The sequence below is a fragment of the Homalodisca vitripennis genome, unplaced genomic scaffold (assembly GCF_021130785.1).
Source record: "Homalodisca vitripennis isolate AUS2020 unplaced genomic scaffold, UT_GWSS_2.1 ScUCBcl_2982;HRSCAF=8199, whole genome shotgun sequence".
Classification (NCBI taxonomy): domain Eukaryota; kingdom Metazoa; phylum Arthropoda; class Insecta; order Hemiptera; family Cicadellidae; genus Homalodisca; species Homalodisca vitripennis.
The window spans coordinates 1-22,006 of NW_025779115.1; the positions used below are offsets into that span (position 1 = coordinate 1).

The 22,006-nt window shown below is 30.5% G+C and overlaps 1 protein-coding gene across 1 annotated transcript; it reads left to right on the forward strand.

The window, feature by feature from the left end:
• Positions 1-3,280: 3,280 nt before the first annotated feature.
• Positions 3,281-11,649, forward strand: LOC124372365 (the record flags this gene model as incomplete). Its single annotated transcript, XM_046830748.1, has 5 exons — positions 3,281-3,865; positions 8,044-8,288; positions 9,488-9,556; positions 11,357-11,446; positions 11,581-11,649. Coding segments are annotated over 5 exons (1,058 nt in total), but the record flags the coding sequence as incomplete, so codon positions are not given.
• Between the last annotated feature and the right edge of the window lie 10,357 nt (positions 11,650-22,006).

A 22,006-nucleotide genomic window follows, 5' to 3' on the forward strand; every position in this document is an offset into this window, starting at 1 on the left:
TGAGGTTACTTTATTTGTAAAAATCATAGGCAAACCTTTTATTTATATATACATGGTATTCTTCTAGGCCGATGAGACAGGGCAGATGATCTGCAAATTCATCAACAAAGACCTTGATCCAATCCTGAGCAAACAGGTAATTGTGATATATACTTTAATTAATATAGCTATCGCTACCTCCATTAAAGCACAAATTCATGATGGTAGTATAATAATATCCCTTAACATTAAAGTTGAGAAGCCCATATAAGCTCTTAAAAATAAAGAGTTGAGATTCTTTTTCGAATAAATATACCCAAATAATATTACAATTATCAATCATTATCAAACATTACTATCAAAGTATTTTAATACATACATAGATTTTTCCTTAGTGGTATAGAATATAACATAACCTATATTTTTAACATAACGTGATTAAATATAAAACTATCTAGATAAGAAGTTAAAATAAATCTAAATTGTTACTAACAATTTTATAGATAGTGTATGGTTTTTTTCCAGCTAGAAGGGTTTCTCTTGCAATTGCCTCATCACAACGCAAGATTCTCTGCTCTTGGGTTTTTTCAGCTCCACAACGAAACACTAACAGGGGTAAATAACTACTTTTGTAGTAATATCTCTTGTCGTTTTAGTAATGTGTGTTGTACGTTGTATGGGTATTGTAAATTTAAACTCTTATATGAATATTAAAATAATTACTGATATTTTTGTTTATTATAGGTTTCTCAAAAAGTGTTTGTACTGCAATACATTTTTATATTACAACAATTTATGTCTGAAAAAATTTAGAAGAACTATATTGTAATGTTTTAATTTATGTAAAAACAATGACAGATGATTTAAATTGAATAAAAACTGTAATTGATTTTGTATTTAGTTATTGATGAATGTATTTTTATTGGTTAATTTATGTCGCAGGAGTAATTTTTAATTTTGAGAAAAGACTATAAAAATGTCAGTTATATCTTGTGGAATTTTAAAATAGAAGTTTAAAGCAAGTTTGGAATATTCTGTGATTTAATGTACACTTTAGACATTTTTAGAACGATCGTGTTTTAACTATTTTGAAAATTTTATGTTTAAAATTAATAATTAACTATATTTATACAGGAGCTAATAATAATAAGACACCAATTTTCATCTCGCTGAAGTATAACTCTATATCTCCACTACGACATTTCTTTCCTCTACAGATATTACCGAATAACATAATAAACCCTCGGCTACCAAACATGTTATACTATAGCATGTAGACAGACAACAATTACGTTTTCTGTTCTGTCTGTACAGATGTCTGGAGCGGTGACAACTTATCTGGTGATACTGATCCAGTTTCCAGGCTCCGCCAACATCTTCTTAGAATTTTTTTCGAAATGTTTCCAAATAATAGACTAGAATTAATTACATATAGAAACTTGTTTTATTTATGGAATAATATACTACGTAGTCATTAAAAGTTCATTGCATATTAGATTGCAAAACACGTTATTAATTTTGTACTATTAATGGATAAATATAATCCTATGTTTTTAATAGAAGACGTAGCACATTAGAATTTATTGTTGTTGCAATAACTTACGTGTGAACTCATAAAAGTATTTAACGAATTCCTTGATTTGTTATTTATTGAACAAGTTTTATATTTTATTACTAAATTATTTTATTTTACAATACTTAGTTTGTATAGTCAAATGAGTATTAATATTGCATATTATAACATCAAAGGTTTAAGATGTTACATACTACTGAAAACCCCTCTCCATGTTATTGCGATGTGTTTACAGGGTATCATAGTAACTTCGTAGGAGACGGTCAAATCAACTCAAGCTTACCTATCCTTAATAACCTGTGCAAAGAAAAGTTATACTCCTAACGATCCAAGGATCGAGCAGAAAGTTTTTATCAGAGAAGTAAAGTCGAAGGGAGATTTCCAAAGATTCTGGCTTCCAATAAACAACAAAAAAGTCATTAGTGTAAGAATAGATTAATTTTTCCATCGTCATTATAACGGAAAAAAACTCTAAAGAAAATAAATATATAAGAAAACATTAACAAATGCAGAAACTCAGCCTAGTAATGGAAACGTTCTTTAAATGTATAAAAAGATGTGTTATCAATTATTTATTTAAATTTAAACACAAATGTGAAAAAAGAAGAGAGGTAAATACAAAGTAATCTATGAACAAAGAGTACAGTCTCTATGGTGTAATGGTCAGTATTCTTGCCTGGAATTGAGAGATCCGGATCGAGTACCGTCAAGCAAGTACTTTTTTGTTCATCAATCCTTCTTGCAATCAAATAAGGCTAAGTCCCATATATAAAATTTCATGAATGCATATATTCATGAATACAGTTATAGATATCTCCAAAGGTTAAGGACTTCATGCCATAATAGAGCTTATTGAAACTCGATAAAGCCGATACTTTTTTACTTTCTTTACTTATTTCTTTATTCTGTATTTCTGTATTCCTAATATGGTTACCCATATGACAAACGTGCCATTTTCAATGCCGACTTACAGGAAGTAGAGTTAGAGTTACAACAAATTTCAACCTTCTAAGTAGCATTATTTTACAGTTATCGTGCGTATAGACAAATATAAATGTAATTTCAGCATTAACAACCGGTGTTAGAGGTTTTGGTAAAGCTTTAACTTATAGGGCAGAATGTCTATTGTGAATAATCAGTACATTACAACAGTACTCCTCTATTCGGCTTAATCTCTTCAAGGTCAAACTGAAAATTGGCCTAATTGATAATAAGTGCGTGACCTATTTAATAATTTATACCGAATAATAAGTCAACAAAAGGACAATAAAATATTTTACCAGGAACCTTAACAGAGTAAATATAGAGTAAATTCATGATTATAATTCAATTCATTCGATGGACACAATTTAATCAAAACCTTCCTCTAAATTGAAAACCATTACAGCAATAGTCATCATTGATGATTGGACACTTTCATATTTTGAATAATAAATATTTAATTATATGAAAGTGTGTTATTTTTATTATTTTCTTCACACAATAGTTGCCCTAACGTTAAATACGTAATTGGCTGGCAAACAATAATTAACGATGTGCCTACGCGTCAAATATACAAGAGTATTCAAGGAAGTATATTATGCACAACTTGGTCTAGACTTATGTGAAGACACCTACAAGGAACATGAATTGTTTTCCTAGTAAAATGCTTAGATTTTTGTCGATTTTTTTGTGGTCTGCCACTGGAATATACTTCAAGTACTACAGGACTTACATTTTCGGTTACAGGAGTTCTGTGGAGCTGTATCTTAGTTCTACTGGAAGAATTATTATCGAGTATCGTACTATACTGGTATTTCAATGATATATTTGATGGTAAGTCATTGCATCCATTGGGCAAAAACATTGATGTTGCAATAACATTGCACATAGTCTCTCTACAAGTTGTGGTGGCTGTTGTGTTCCTCAGCTCTGTCTGCAAGTACCCAATACTCATCGACGTCTTTGACACTCTAGAACGAGTTTACAAAGATCTTCAGCAAAAGGCAACAGAGGTCACGGCTATAGTGAAGTTTTGGGGGATCTGCATCTCTGCATCATTAGTAGCCACCATCGTTGAGCGAATGGTATCTATAACTAACGGTAGGCTAACAGTTGGCCTAGCAGTATCCTCAGCTGTTATTTTAACCTTGGCGGCAATGATGTACTGTTCCCAAGCTGCTCTCTTCGTCCATTTCACACATGTCGCGACAAGTATCGCAAAGGCCTTCAGAATGGTGACCGATAAGATCGAGAAGGAACTCACGAATAACATAATTGAAAGGATGGGAACAACACACAACCTGCCCAATGTTGACTTCACTCATACAACACGTAAGGGTATATCAAATAAACAGTAATCATGTATTATGAAAATAATAAAAGACATTTCGATCTAACCTGGAGAGAGCGCCTGAAAAAACTATAGAGGACGAGCATGGTCATTTTCGGCGTCCTTTTTTCAGGCGAGCATTTTTTAATTGGAAACAATCGAATTTAATTGATTTAAAGTAATAAATTTAAGTCATAAAGTATTCATCTATTTTTTGTAACTTATACTGACGTAAATGTCAAAAATATAATCCTACTATCAAATCATATATTTTTTTGTTAACAATAACTTTAAATAACAATACAAATTCTTGAAATGAATAATCTTGTTTCGTGTTTTATTTTAAGATGTTGTGTATGTACTCTGATAATTTTAAGAGTATTTACACATTTTTATCGTAAATATTGATATTAATTCCAGTTAAAATAATTTTTATTTATTATTTAAATATCGGAAAAGTACCAACTATCAATAGCTGCTAGTATTTACTAATAAAACAGTTTTATCCTGTGAGGATATATTTTTTTTAATTTTAATTACATATCTAATCACATAAAATGCAACAACAATTCTCTTTATTTTAAAACTGTTTACCTACCATTTTATTTTAAGGTTCTAAGTTTAGTTAACTCGATAATTGATTATTCGGTTAAGTTTATTATAATATAGTGTACGTATTAAATCCCGAGTTATTTAAGCATAAATCTTAATTTATCAGCTTATTTTTTTATACCTTAAAAAAATTAAAAAAAAAACTTTTACACACACACACACACACACACACACACACATATAATATATATATATATATATAGTTATATATATATATATATTTATATATATATATATATATAAACACACACACAAATACAGGGTGATTCAAAACTAAACGGCAATCTCTCGGGAGCTTATTCTATAGCTAAAAAACAAAGTAAAAAAGTTCATTATAACCATATGCCCGGAAACGCTTCGTTAGCGAGTTACGCCTAGCGAAAAGATTTCCCCCGGATTTCAGAACCCTTGGTGAAGTCAGGCCGTATAAAAAATGGTAAAGGTAGTTACAAAGATACAAATACGATTGTTTTTTTATGTTTTTATATCTGACAAATTTATTAAAAATTCGTTCCAGAGCTGTAAATGCAATATTTTCAGAGATAGCTTACGTAAAAACACAAGAATTGGTGCAAAGAAATAACACATTTTTTGTGTTTAACGTAAGATTACTTCCATAAATATTAAATAAAGGTCATTTTTTTTCTTAAACAGATTTGTAGAACATTTAATTCTGAAAAAGATTCACATGTGAATTACTTAGGAAAAAAATTAATAATAGGTATTGAAATTTAGCTTTATTTAAAAATAAAACAGACGCACAAAAATGCATATTCTTATCTGCATAAAATATTAACTAATGTTTAGGTTGTGAGTAACAGCTGATCATTTATTCTAGACTGAACATTAACATAAAATGTATTTACCTTTATAAATCTGTAATAATCACCTATAATAGTTGCTCAAAGTGTCCTCCGTTGTTAGCAATGCACGTTTTCGCACGACGAATCCACTCTTTTCTAGCGCGTTTTCATAACGTTTGGAGCATTTCTTGATAGTTTCTGCCGCCTCTGTAATGCGATTACGTAACTCCTCTATGGTGTTAATCCGTTTTGAATTAACAATTGACTTCATCCAACCCCATAAGAAAAAGTCTGCTGGCGTGAGGTCAGGAGAACGTGGTGGCCATTTTACTGGTCCATTTCGACCAATCCATTGTCTACCGTATGTATCATTTAAATAGGCCCAAGTATGGGTATTACGAAAAATTTACAATTCCATTTCTAGTAAAACAGGATTCATCAGTAACGAGAATACGCCGAAGAAAATACTGATGTCGTAAACAATTTCTTCTTAACCAGCGGCAGAACATCTTCCGTTTATTAAGATCTTGCGGTAATAAGTCTTGAACACGTGTTATATGGAATGGTACAACTGTGCTTCATGAAGTGTCCGCCATACGCTTGACTGGCAAATATTTAACTGACGTGATAATCGTCTGGTGCTTGTGGTTGGTGATAATTCTACAGCATTTATTATTGGTTGTTCATTATTATAGTTCCTTGCGCTACGTTGACGACCAGTATCTATTCGCTTCGGTTTTAAAGCTACCAGTTTCTCTAAGTCGTCTCTCCACAGCTTCAAATGTTTTGCGATCAGGTGTTTCTTCGATGTGGAAAAGTATCACGATATTCCTGAACTGCAGCTAAACCATTCTTGTTAACTTTGCCGCGTAAATCAGTATCATGTCCGTATACTCTTCAAACGAATACATACCATTTACATTATCTGCCATTATTTACTAAGATAATTACATACACTTTTATAAAAATATTTAATAAAATATTTTAAAAATAAATATTTAATAAAATTTTTTATACACTTGTATAAAATATTTCCAAAAAATCACAGGATCTCACAAAATACAATCTTCACACGCCACAATACAAAAACCTCCATAAAGGTTATTGAAAATATTACTTCATGAACTTAATTGTTGATCAGCTGATATTGCCAACCTTTGCAAAGAAAATATGACGATAAAAAGTGATGAATAAATGGATCAGCTGTTACTCACAACCTAAACATTAGTTAATATTTTATGCAGATAAAGAATATGCATTTTTGTGCGTCTGTTTTATTTTTAAATAAAGCTAAATTTCAATACCTATTATTAATTTTTTTCCTAAGTAATTCACATGAATCTTTTCAGAATTAAATGTTCTACAAATCTGTTAAGAAAAAATGACCTTTATTTAATATTTATGGAAGTAATCTTACGTTTAAACACAAAAATGTGTTATTTCTTTGCAACAATTCTTGTGTTTTACGTAAGATATCTCTGAAAGTATTGCATTTACAGCTCTGGGACGAATTTTAATAAATTTTTCAGATATAAAAACATAAAAAAACAATCGTATTTGTATCTTTGTAACTACCTTTACCATTTTTATACGGCCTGACTTCACCAAGGGTTCTGAAATCCGGGGGAAATCTTTCGCTAGGCGTAACTCGCTAACGAAGCGTTTCCGGGGCATATGGTTATATGAACTTTTTTACTTGTTTTTAGCTATTAGAATAAGCTCCCGAGAGATTGCCGTTTAGTTTTGAATCACCCTGTATAATTGTCCTACGTTTTATTCAATTACTCTCATTGCTCCATTATTATTTTTAATTCATCATAAATTTATCGTAATTTTTTAACTTCGTACAAAGCTTTTCTTTTCTTTTCTTTTCTTTAGCTCAACCCACATATTGATTTATTCATTGTCCGTGGTTACTATTATAACTTTTTATTACTGAAGGTTCTGTCGTAGTTTGTCCTATGAATTTCTTTTCTTTTCAGGAATATAGTTAACGTGAAATTTTCATAATTAAGATAATGTAAGGTATATAGGTTGAAGCCGTTTTTAAGGATTATAGTTCTTATTATTTATTATTATTTTTTCTTCTACATTTTAATCAAAGTTTATTCTACGTACAAGAATGTTTTCTGCATCAAAATATTAATAAAAAATTTCAAAAATATGAATAATTTAAAATTAATTCAATGTATGCTGTTGGAAGATAATACACTTTAAAATTAAATTTCTCTATTAATATGGTGTTTGTAAAAGTGAATTCTTCTATTTCTTTTTTATATCTCATTTTGATAAATCTTAGTATAGGCTACATTTGATTATTTAAAAAGAAAGATCTATGATTTTTAAGAATTATTAAAAATGCTTTGCACAGTAATAGAGGTTTTTATTATTTTTTTAAAATTAAGCTTTAATTAAAATAATAAAGAAAGAGTATTAGTTTTGGGTTTCTGGTTACTTAAAAAATTTGCGTAGATATGGATCTGAATAAATAAATGGTGTATTGTTGTCCATGTCCTATAATTGGATGTGTGTTTCATAGTCTGAAAATTTGGCTTATTTACGTTTATTCCTAAATAAAAATGGACATTATAATAAAAATGTGCATTGCATAAAAATACAATAAAAAACTAAATTACAAGTTTTAAAGGAAACATTTTAGTACGTCTACGGTCAAAGATGGCATAGTCTCATTAGAAGTAATTTTGGGAACCTATTAAATTTATCACACAAATGTTTAATTTGAATGAATTGTATTTTGTTTTTAGGCAATATGCTCTTGACGATCAAGAAACTGAAGAGTCTGATGAACACCTACTGGATGCTGTGTGATGCCGTACACCAGGCTAATGACTTCTACTGCTATCAGCTGATGGCCGTTGCCTTTAACTCATTTGTTCACATCACTATAACGTGTTACGCCTTTTTCTTGCACGTCAGAGATGGCAACATGTTCGCCATGCTTACTGAAGGAGCCTGGTTCCTTACTCATATTTACTACGTGGTTGTGTTGGTAAATTCAAGCACAAACGTCACTAACTCGGTAAATGTGTAGCAAAATCTTCTTATTTATTTTTACTAACGTTGTATATAACTCATTACACGTAATACCTCTACTTAACCAACGTTTTATAAGAATCGTTTTATGTTTTTTCATCCAACATAAAAGGAAGGCTTTCTATAAATCTTTTGATGTGTTTTAGTCTACTCAACGTGATGACAACTGCAAAGAACTATGTGATTTTATACAGATTAGGAGTCTAATCTAGAACTGAAATGTAGATTTAATTTTAACAGATTTCAATAAATCGCCTGCTGCAGACCTTAATTGCCTAACCAGACCTCATGCAACAAAATGAGATGGGTTGCAGGGATAAGGTTTTTATCTCAGTGGTGAAAACTTAGTTCTCCTTGTAGACATCTCGTTATTCTTGGAATAACTGATGAATTTCCTTTTCAAGGCAAGGAATATGAAGTAGTGTGTATATATAGCTAAAATGGACGTAGTGTGGAGAAAAAGAGTAGCCCCAAGAATTGATACTGACGTAAATACGATCTAGGGATATCCTACTATTACCATACAAAAATAACCGATGGTTCCCCTCACCAGTTACCAGGCCAGTGTAAAAATTGGAGGTGATAGAAATTTCATCCAATGCACATAACGGATATCATGTACTTTTAGAGCACAACATCTAAAACAAATGTTTAATGACGAGTTGTTATAAAACCCCGTGTTATGGGCATGAGATAGAACAGGTTTCAGAGGTAAGCCGATAAATAAGCTTCTTATAATTACTATTGACCGGAATATGTACTTGAACTCTACAACCTTACAAATGAGGTAAAATTTTCAAATTATGATTTGGAGTTTTTAGTTTTTATGATTAGTTTTGCCCTCAGAAATTCCAAGGAATATCTAAATTCAGTTAAATATTACATCGGTCTTTCTTTATACCTGTCCAGTGCTCTCAAAGTGAAATTGAGTTTGAAAATACATAAATTTCTTAGAATGCCCATTTCATTGATAGTTTCTAATTTCTTAAAGTAAATACAGATGTTTTCTTAAATTTACAAAGATAAGTATTGTGTTTTATCAATTATAATAATAATTTACATATGAAATCTTGGTTATTTTAATTGGTTAATTTATAGTTTAAAATATGCGAGTAAATTTAATTTCAAAATTTTTAATTTCAAATTTTGTTATAGGCTGAAGAGACAAGCCAGATGATATGCAAGTTGATCAACAGTAACCTGGACCCGGTCCTAAAAAAGCAGGTAATATTACAAAACTATTGTACTCATAATTATTCTTCTACTGTGATACCAATCAAAATACTTTAATATTAATACGATTTGTATTTTAATCCAGCCGTGAATAATCAAGTCCATAACATATTAGTATTGACATGACAATCTAAACACAAACTTATTCACTTTAGGTGATAATTGTTATGCCGTTTACATCTTATGATATGAAAAGTATTGTCAGTATCATATTCCCAATTATATTGTAGGCCAAATAAGAACCTAAGCACAAATGTGCAGAATATAAGACCAAAATGAGTTTTTGAAAATTGCCTTCGTAAATATTTAGCATTCTCAACATTTCAGTTGTATTAGAAATACGATTAAAACTCCCAGAAGATACTACAACACTCAGGGGGGAAGTATTTGTAATTAATTCTATGTAGAATTGACTATGTGATTATTACAAAGATGAGCAGTCTGTTTGAACGTAAGGTGTATTTAAGAAACACATATTCCGAGCATTTTCCTATAAGATTTGTGTCAAATCAAGGACTTTAAGGACACGGCTTATAGTACAGTAGCGCCCCCTCAACCGACCGTAACGGGTTCAGAAATTGGTCGGATAACCTATAAACTGGTTGAAATGGAAATCATAAAAAGCAACGTCAGAAATGTAAAAAAATGTCAGTAATAATATAACGGATCATTGAAAATATACAATGCATTATTATATTTATAAAACCGTGATACAATAATAATTAATCATAACATGACCCAATACTCACTACTGGAAGTGGAAGTATCCAATAACAAAACAATAATATTTTTACACAGGAAGACGATTAATTATGACTAGTCTGTTTTTGAACATCCGTCCTCGCGCTACGGGTGTCTATTAAGACCATCAATCTTTAAAATGCAGAATTTTACCTATTGTATTAAATTCACTGTAAGTGTGAAGAAATAAATATTTCATTTTACATTAATTTCCATGATGAACTTGGGGATATTTTTAAACGCAATAATAATTTCAACAAAGAAACCTTCTTGTCCTTTAAATTAAAATAAAAAATATATTAACACTAGTTATGATAAATGAAACAACATTGATATTATTTTGTGTGACTTTGAAAACCAATAATGTTGTGTGTTAAACCTGTTTAACTCCACAAAGTATTTAAATTATAGTGAAACATTTTTAGTTTCATATTATCACGTTTTAATTTTATAATACAATAATTAAAAATTAAATTTGAAATAAAAATTATATTATTGAATGAAATTAAAATTTTTCTAAATCAAGGCAAACACTTTTTAAAATACATTTTCATTATTTTTAACTATAAATTATTCGTATTTAGTTAATTATGTTCATGTTGAACTTGAAATTTAACCAGTTTTTAAATATATAAGTTAAACTAATAATAATCTTCTATATCCATACATTATGGTATTAAAAGTTATTAATTATCAACAATTTGAAAATGTAAATAAAATAATATTTTTATTTTTAAAGCAATGATAAACAAATAATAATAATAAATACTCTCAATGTATGTACCAAATTCTAATTTCATACCTTAAGATATTCTAAACATAACATGTTGATTCTAAAAACAGAGTTACTGAGATACAAAGTGAAAGAAAAATAATTATTTATCATATATACACAGTAATGTTAACTATTTTGATTTAATGATCAATACAAATGTCTCTCATGCTGATCGCCAGTTGCAGATAAAACCCCATTGCACCCTTTAGATATAAAATTAAATGCATAAAAAATGTTACAATAAATTGGTTAAAATCTTTGGGGTCTTTTTCCAGCTGGAAGGGTTTCTCCTGCAGTTTCCTCATCACAACGCAAGATTCTCTGCCCTTGGATATTTTCCGATCCACAACGAAACCCTCACAGCGGTAGATATTTACTGCATGGAAACTGCACAGTCTAATTATGTTGTATATACTGTAATAACAATCCTGAATACTATTCTATCTATATGTCATATATGACACAGTATGTAGACTGACAGTGTATTCTGTGTGTACAGATGGCTGGAGCGGTGACAACGTACCTAGTGATAATGATCCAATTCCAGGACAAACCACCATCCACCTAGAGCACCATGGGGTTTAGAACCACGCCACTATACGTAAACTTATATTTATTAGTTATTGTTTACGCGATGTAAGCACACGTAGTTTTATAAACACCTGTGATGACTGCTTTGTTTGATCTTTACTGCTAGAAAACTTTGTTAATTATTTCTCTGAGTAAGAATTCATTGTGTAATATTACATACTTACTGATATATGCAGAGGTCTCGTAGAGATCGAAAACTTGCCATTTTGTTACTCATGTGTCTTTGCTAGAACACAATTCATTGAGTCACGCGGTACTATAAGGGATATGTTATTTATGTCATAACTGTAGTAAAGTGCACTAATTTTGCCTTTGTTGTTAAGAGTATATTAGCTTTATTTCTTCAGTTAAATGTTCATTCATGTTGTCATTCATTAACAAAAAGTAGAGTTTCCATTTCGCTTTGTTGCAAAAATACTAATACACACAAAAAATGTATTGTAGTTTATTCACACACCTACCTACCTAAAAACCATAGGTGTTCTCACAAATACAATTGAACAATGAGATTTATTCATTTCAATAGCTTAAACAATAAATCTTTGATCAAGAGTTCGTTTTGGAACGTAAAATTTTGGTTTTCTTATTTTCAGTAGACCTTGCAGAGCTTGATGTTACACTTTTCAATACCAGATAATTAAATTAGAGGTAATTTATTCTAGTAAACCAGTGACATAATTTCAAAATATAAATAATTATGTAAATTTGTTTCAATATTAAACTAAGAAACTTAGTCCTGTTTAAACACACCAGATTTAATAATTAATTGCATAATTCATAAATAACCTCTGGGATATTAAATAACATGTACTCTCGATATGGGTTGGATCTGCACGCCGATCATCATTGAGTAGCAAGTATTCTATTTAACTCAGTAAAATAAGGCAAAATAAGGATGCAACCTCGGAATGAAATATAATAAGCTAAAAATTTGCATACGTCTTTATTTTGATGGTATAAAATTTACCTCAATAGTCTCATATAATAACGTGTACGGGACTTAAGATAATTAAGGTCAAAGGTCACGAAAATCATTTTTTGCAAATATCTCGTTTCCCTTACGCTAAATGACTTTGAAGGTGGTTAGACAAATTGCAGAACGGGAAATGCTCTTCAACTTAAGCCTTGTGATATTTTAACCTACATTACATTGTTTACGTTTGAACAATGTTATGAACAATGTTATGAACATATGTTATAACATATGTCTGTACATATGTTATGAACAATGTGTTCCACTATGGCAGTTCACCTATTCACACACGTTTTCAGTGCTGCTTACTATTTCATTGAAATTTTTGTAACTATACATAATTTATGAAGTAAAACATTTTAATATGGTGTGAAAGGATCTGTTTTATAAATATAGTAAAAGGTTTGTACTTAGAAATACCGTCTACATTGATAGCAGAAGAAAGTTTTCTCTGGTACCTTTTGAGGTTATAAGATTGAGGTTAGACATTACAGTCTTCATTACTATCAAACAATAAAAACATATTAATTGTCAGTCATACGTCTTAATAACGTAAAGATGTTTTGTGGAAGCTGTAAAAAGTCAATATCAGGTGATGGAGATAAAGTTACATGTGGTAAATGTAAGGCGGAATTGCACTACACCTGTGCAGGGCTAACCAAAACGTCTTGGAAGGCTAAGACTGTAAAGTATAGGTCTGAGTGGGAATGTTTGAAGTGCAGATCAATAAGTAAAACACGTACAGAAAGTGTAGAGTTGACAGACGAAGAAATTGAAAGTGATGATCCTACTTACATAGCCTTGAAAAAGCTGTTGGATAAAATGTTCCTGACGCAAGAGAATAAAATTGCCTCAAGAGTCGATAGTATAATTGAAATGATTAGTAAGCTAGAGGCAACTATGACTAACATCATAGACCGAGTCAAGGAGATGGAAGAAGAGTCTGTGAAGTTGAAGAATCAGATGCGGGATTTGAAAATGGAAATGGAAATGGAGAAACAGTATGGGCGGAGTAGAAATTTTATTGTGACCAGTATTCCTCAAGACGACAAAGAATACGTCCCAGTGAAGATCACAGGATTGCTCCAGGCCATGAATATCGAGCTCAGAAAAGAAGACATCACAGCGCACAGACTACCTTCAGCACACTCGCCGGCGCCGATCATAGTGCAGTGTACGACTAGAGCCATCAGAGACACAGTAGTCCGTAGTGCACGTAAGTCTAGGCCAAGTACAAAACTAATAGGAAATTCTCATCCAGAAAGGGCAATATACTTCAATGATCATCTAACTCCCTATTTCTCAGAACTAATGAAACAAACCAAAGAAGTGAAGGATAGGTTAGGGTTTAAGTACATATGGCTAAATGGAAATAGAATTATGTTGGAAAAAGACAACCAGTCAAAAGCTTTCAGAATTCTTACGGAATCAGATCTGGAAAAGGTAGGATAAGGGGTTGCACAAAAAGTAAAGATCCCTCACACTAACAAAAAAATAAAAATTCAATCAGCCTAAATTTCAACGTCACATTAACCAATATCAACAATTGATTTAGAAGAAATCGATTTGAATATTCACGGGAACTTTAATGTAATATCTGATTGGAAAGATGCATCAAATTTATTAAATAAAAATAGTTTACAAACAGAATCAAAACTAAATTTAATAAGTACAAATATTAGAAGTTTGCGAAAACATTGGGACAGTTTAATTTTAAGTTTGTGCAACACCTTAGATTCTGTGGATGGTGTACTTACAGAAATTAATGTAGCTCAGGAAGAAAGTAATTTTTACAATCTGCCAGGTTTCAATTCAGTAGCTAAATGTAGGCCTACGGGTCGTAGAGGTGGGGGAATTATGGTTTTTACTAAAGAAGAATTGCAAATAAAAGATATAACATTAGAATTCCATTTCAATTCAACAGAGTTCCTTGTTATACAATTAAGTTACAAAAAAGAATATGTTATTTTAGGAGCTTTCTATAGACCTCCAAGTCAAAATGTTAATAATTTTAATGAGGAATTGGAAATATTTCTCACATCAAATCTAGTCACTAGAGCTAAACACCTATTTATGGCTGGAGATATCAATATATGTTATTTAACGGGCATGTATGGATCTGAAGAATATTTAAATGTCCTTTATACAAATAGAACGTTAAATACAATTCAAGGTATTCGAGGTGAAGATTGGTTATCTATTATAGCAATTAGAGATACCGAGCTCATTTATCAAACACTAGTTCATAAGTTCAATACAATCTATGCAATGGCTACTAGAGAGGTATCAAATAGAAAAAAAACCCAAAGAGTCAACCCTTGGATGAATAATGAACTTAGAGCTCTAATAGACCATAAAAAGTATTTATGGAAACGAGATAGGTATAACATACTTTATATGGGGCTATTTAAAAATGCCAGAAATAATTTAACAAACAGAATTAGAATTGTAAAGCAAAGTTATTATTCTAAAGTAATTAAGGAAAATATGAAAAACAGTAGAAAAACGTGGGATATAATTAATAGTGTTGTTAATAAAAAGAAAAAACCGTCAGTTTATGAAAATATAAAAAATAGTTTTAGTCTAGATAGTGTAGCAGATGTAATAAATAAGGCTGATGACTTTAAAGATTTTTTCAAAACATCAGTTGAAAGTATAAGCAATGAAATGAATGATAGCAAATTTGATATTATTCAAGACTTACATGACGGAAACCATGACATTGAATTAACTCACAGTATGTATTTTCAACCAATAAATGAAAATGTGGTAATTAAAGTAATTAATAAATTAAATGCCCAATCGGCACCAGGTCCAGACCAAATTAGACCAAAAGATATAAAGAACAATATTGTATATCTGCAGCCTATTTTGTTACATTTGATGAAAATTATTGTTAAGAATGGTAAAATACCTATTGACATGAAAAAAACTTACTTGAGGCCAATTCATAAGAGCGGTAGTAAAAAGATGTTACAATGTTATAGGCCTATAAGTTCAATTTCAGTAATAACAAAGATCCTAGAACAGTAATTAATAAATCTCAATATGGATTTATGCCAAACAGATCAACTATAGATTTATTAGAATGTTTAACCAATGAAATTAACAAATCACTAAATGAAAACAAGTATGTACTGGCAGTAGCAACTGATCTTTCAAAGGCCTTTGACCTTGTTGATTATACCATTATGTTAAATAAATTAGAAAAAATAGGAATAAGAGGTCCTTTATTAGAATTGTTTAAAGATTATTTTAAAGATAGAAAGTTGTTTGTTAGTATAGGACAAATTGTCAGTAGTGGATATGAACAAAAATTTGGTCTGATACAAGGAGGAATCTTATCTCCAATATTATTTAACATTTATGTAAATGATTTAGCAAGTTTAAAATTAAAAGGTAAAATACTTCAGTATGCCGATGATAATATATTCTATGTAATTAATAAAGAACTAAATATAGCCCTAAATAATATGCAACAGGATCTTGATTTGGTAGTAAAGTATTTTTTTAATAATTAAATAAAACTAAATTCTCAAAAAACAAAAGCAATAATATTCAAAACTCCAAGAAACACTATACAGAACAATAATGTCAACATTTTATGTCATTCTCATAAATGTTTTAGAACAATAACTGGTAGAGATCAATGCAGCTGTCAAAATCTAGTTTTTCATCAAACTATCAAACATCTTGGTATACTTTTGGACAGTAATATGAAGTTTGAATCGCATGTAACCTATTTAAAAAATATGTTAAAAATGGTTCTGTACAAATGTACTAAAATTACTGAATATTTTCCAGTGGCTACAAAGAGAATAATATACTTTAGTCTAGTGCAATCTTTGTTTGTATATGGCATATCTGTCTACTATCAGGCTCCAGAATATAAACTGATCCATCTTAAGAAAATATTATGTAGGATATATGAAGTGTTGTTCCCTTGCATTGAACCTAGACTGTTGGGAATTTTGATGTTTGATAATCTTGCAAAGTATATAGATATAAACAGAAACTTTCTAAATGAAGAATATAGGATACTAGAAAATGTAGATTATAATTTAAGAAGGAGACTTTATATTGTAAATAGATATGCAAATAGTTATGGAAAATGTACTTTGCAAACTAGGATACCAATGCTTTTAAATGCGTTACCTGAAGAAATTTTGAACGAACTTACAGTAAATAAATTCAAAATCAAGTTAAAAAATCATCTTCTATCTATAAGCAACAACTAAAAAGGCTTACGCATTTAAGTAGCATTGAAGGAAAGAAGGATAGTCTACTTACCATATTCATAGGATATTAGGTAAATTGTATCACACGAACACAAAATAATTAAGCCACAATTGGGGAAACATGAACACACCGGGGTTTTCTCACAACACTAGGTAGACAAGAGTAAGGACAGATTTTACACTCAAACATAACACAATTGATTTATTTCAACACGGTAAACAAACATGTATAAACACTCAAAAATACTCTATAACATAGAATAACATAAAACATCTTTCAACATAAATTAAACAACGGAATAGGCAACATAAAACAACAACCAGCAAGCAATCTAATTCTGTCAGTCAACAAAACAAGTTCAATCGTCATCACGATCAAGAAAGACTGCAAGTGAGTTGCAGTACCAACCTCTCTCACGCACAAAACGAAAATCCCCAACGCACAAGCACTGTAAAAACACGCCAATACCACAATCATAAAACATGAACCATCCAATTAAAATAACACACACGCACACATACACAGTTTTAACTGTTTAAAATATCTATATCTTTCCTTAATTTAAGTAAATATGTATGTTCCAATCATAAATATTCAATTACTGTCATATAAATGTTAAAATGTAAGCAATAGGTAAAAATAAAATATTATGTAATTTAAATTTAGATTTTCCCCTCAAATAGCTAAGCTAGAGGGGATAAATTGTAATAAAACTGCATGATCTGTATTATGTTTTCTGAATAAACGTTTTTGAATTTGAATTTGAATTTGAACCCATGTGTACAGACAATCCAATCACATTACCCAGTTTTAGTTTGAAGTCCAACCATAAGCCTTGTAATATTTTACCCTACATTACATTGTTTACGTTTGAATCCATATGTAAAGACAATCCAATCACATTACCCAGTTTTAGTTTGAAGTCCAACCATAAGCCTTGTGATATTTTACCCTACATAACATTGCTTACGTTTGAACCCATATGTACAGACAATCCAATCACATTACTCAGTTTTTAGTTTGAAGTCCAACTATAAGCCTTGTGATATTTTACCCTACATTAGATTGTTTACGTTTGAACCCATATGTACAGACAATCCAATCACATTACCCAGTTTTAGTTTGAAGTCCAACTATAATCCTTGTGATATTTTAGCCTACATTACATTGTTTACGTTTGAACCCATATGTACAGACAATCCAATCACATTACCCAGTTTTAGTTTGAAGTCCAACTATAACCCTTGAGATATTTTACCCTACATTACATTGTTTACGTTTGAACCCATATGTACAGACAAACCAATCACATTACCCAGTTTTAGTTTGAAGTCCAACTATAAGCCTTGTGATATTTTACCCTTCATTAGATTGTTTACGTTTGAACCCATATGTACAGACAATCCAATCACATTACCCAGTTTTAGTTTGAAGTCCAACTATAATCCTTGTGATATTTTAGCCTACATTACATTGTTTACGTTTGAACCCATATGTACAGACAATCCAATCACATTACCCAGTTTTAGTTTGAAGTCCAACTATAACCCTTGAGATATTTTACCCTACATTACATTGTTTACGTTTGAACCCATATGTACAGACAATCCAATCACATTACCCAGTTTTAGTTTGAAGTCCAACTATAAGCCTTGTGATATTTTACCCTTCATTACATTGTTTACGTTTGAACCCATATGTACAGACAATCCAATCACATTACCCAGTTTTAGTTTGAAGTCCAACTATAAGCCTTGTGATATTTTACCCTACATTACATTGTTTACGTTTGAACCCATATGTACAGACAATCCAATCACATTACCCAGTTTTAGTTTATATAAAAACCACAAGCCTGACGGTATTGTATTCCTTATTACAGCCTTACACTATAACGTCTTTCAGACAGAAATTCAGGAGTAACAAATTTCTATCATATGTAAAGTTTTTAATGAATGTACTTTTGTGCAAAAACTGTGCGAACACTATATACCTATTTATTTGAAATTTATTTACATTTACAGTTTTAGAATTAATCATCCCTGAAATCAATTTTTAGTTGGTTTAACATACATTTCCTATTAATACTTCAAAACTATTACGAAATTTTGTAGTCTCGTTTTCATTTCAGTGAGGTGTTTATTATAAGACTTATTTAATTTGTTAGCAGTAATATCATTTTATAAATGTATACACTTTAATCAAAATGGAGTTGTTTTTTAACTCCTACATAGTAATAACTATTAAGCAAACTGCGCTCTGAATCTTGTAAAGTATAGCAATGTTGATTTACCGACATTGCACTCACTATATTAGTTTACTTTACTTTAGTATTTTCTAAAAACTGCAATGATGCAATGACAAACCGAAACCATCATAAGCAACCCAATAAGAGAAATTGCCGTATTGATTAAAGAATGAGATTTTAATTTGGGTGTTTTTCTTTACAATATATAATAACCTAAAATTCGAGGTATTTTATAACTTTCTTGGTGGAATAAAAAAACTCTTTGGACCTATTGGTGTACCTGGATGAGCTACTAATTTAATTTATCAATATGGTCATAACGGATGTCGGTAACAGCCACATTTGTGGGAAATCATGAGATATTTTAAGGCAAGAGTCAGTAACTAATACGAAATAGTTGCAGAGGTGTATTTTTCAATCACCGTTCTGATCTGGGAAGTAGATAATTAGGACAATTCCAACGAATTTTTAAGCTGGATTTCTTTACACCAACAAGGTAAGAGTACGCTACATTACATGTTGCTCAACAGACTAAGCTGAGGTTCAATCACCGTTCTGATCTGGGAAGTAGATAATTAGGACCATTCCAAAGAATTTTTAAGCTGGATTTCTTTACACCAACAAGGTAAGAGTACGCAACACCACATTTCATGTAACAGGGTTCGCTTAAGTTTAATGAAAGATTTCTAGTGTATAGCTCGTTTCACTAATGAGATATAAAACTATAAAGAATTACACACCAAATAAAGTTTTACATCCCCCGGAAAACAAAATAGAAATTGGGTCGTCCTTCTATCCTATGACAGGCGTCAACGACGCTCCATAAAACTCCGTAGCTGGAAGTCTACAACTAATTCTTTCCTTTGAAGAAAGTATGTTCCAAGCAAAACTTCAAGTCTACAAATGAAACTTTTCATGACATATTTTGCTACTTGATACATTTACATTTTTGTTCATTAAATTGCGTTTTTATATTAATGTTAAATAATAAAAGTCTTTACACCAAGTAATCGTAAAGTCTTGTTAGTATAATTAAGCTACAAATGTACATATTATGTCGCATGTTTAAACCTCTTATGAGTATACTGAATTTGTTTATAGACTTATTTACTCTGTCTTTTTTTCATGTTGCCAACATGGTTACCCATAGACCAATGTAAAAATATTCAGCCAAATCCCATGGACATACGCCATAATCGAACTTAGGGTTCCTCATATAAAAATAAAGTTTCATGCATAATTCCAAGACTATAGGTCAGTTTGTTTTCAAGATATCGTGTGGCCAGACAGACAAAAAGTACATTTATTTCAGCCTCACGCAAAACGAAGAAAAGTATGTACTGCACAGTATTCCTTTTTTATTACAGTTTTGTCTTTGATACATGTTTTTACAATGATACCAAATAATGTGGCCAATAAGTACGATTCCTAAGTAATGTATATGCATTTATTCAGCAACATGATAAATGTATAGAAGAAGTTGATTAATTTGAAAATGCAGTAGTTGAAATAAATTAAGCAACTAAACTACATATGCGCCAATTATCAACTGAAACTAGAATACTGAATAATGACACAATCATGAAATGACTTCCAAATTTGCAGACCAGATGTACCAAATGTACAGGTAGATAATGAAGGTGATATCTCTCAGTAAAGTTTCAGAACAGTATTGAAAATATTTCATATAAATTCCCATTCATTATTTATTTTCAATTTTATACACTACCTTAAATATAACATGTTAATAATTGTTTTGTAGTTGAAGTAAGTTTGTAATACTTTAGGGTTTATTATATGGGCGATTTATATGGCTCCCTTTAATATAAATATCACTAAAACTATCTTTTTAATAAATGGAATAATTATTTTATTTCATGATACCCTATTACTTATCATAGGCTTTCTATTTTCCCAATTCGATAAGGAAAAATATAAATACCGATTTCCTTTAGCATACGTTTAAGGGCTATTTATTCTGTCCAAAAATAGATTAATTATATTTAATTGTGTACTTAACTGTATCTAATATGAATGGGAATGAAATACGTAACACACTATGTGGCGCACTCCTTCCTTGTTATTTTTAGAACTTGGGTAATGTAATAGTGTCATTACCAATTGAACTTTGAGATTTGTGTTTTTGTCTTTGTTACATAATTTTTGCTATTGCAGTGGATATATTATTGTATAATGTTCGTGCAATACACAAACATTATACGATAATGTTGTTTTACAATACAAAACACTATCCTGGGCGAACCGTTTATCCACCCGAGAAACAGTTTATCCGTAAATACAAAGTTTTGTTGTTTGTTCCGTTTGTTTATTATACAAATATGTGCACGTAACAAATATTTTTGAACATTCTATAGCAAGGCCTATGTGATTTAAGGAAACGTTTACAACAATTAAGCAATGAAATTTTACATGATTGTATGACGTATTAATGACCTATTGTTATTTGTATGTTTGTAAAGATTTATTACTAATATTAGATCAGATATTTTACTTCTTAAAATATTAATAAAATAAGTTTAACTTAGTAAATTAGAATGTTTTTGTAATCCAGCTCAAATTTTTTGTTCTTCTTTTACACTTGATTTTGTTTATTATTGTAAAAGAAGTGGTAGGTAAGCAGAAGGTTAAGTGAGGTTGAGTTGAGATTAAGTGGTAGAGAGGGCTTTATAGTCCTAACTTCGCCACTAATAAAGACATTTTGCAATTTAATTTCAGAAATATTAGCTCCTTTTAAACAAAGCATAATGGTTGTGAACCATTTAACAAAAAGAGTGTAATTACATCATTCACTTTTAAAATTAGGAGCATCGGTGCACCTTGCTTTATTGTCAAGTATTGTGGGGCAGATTCGAT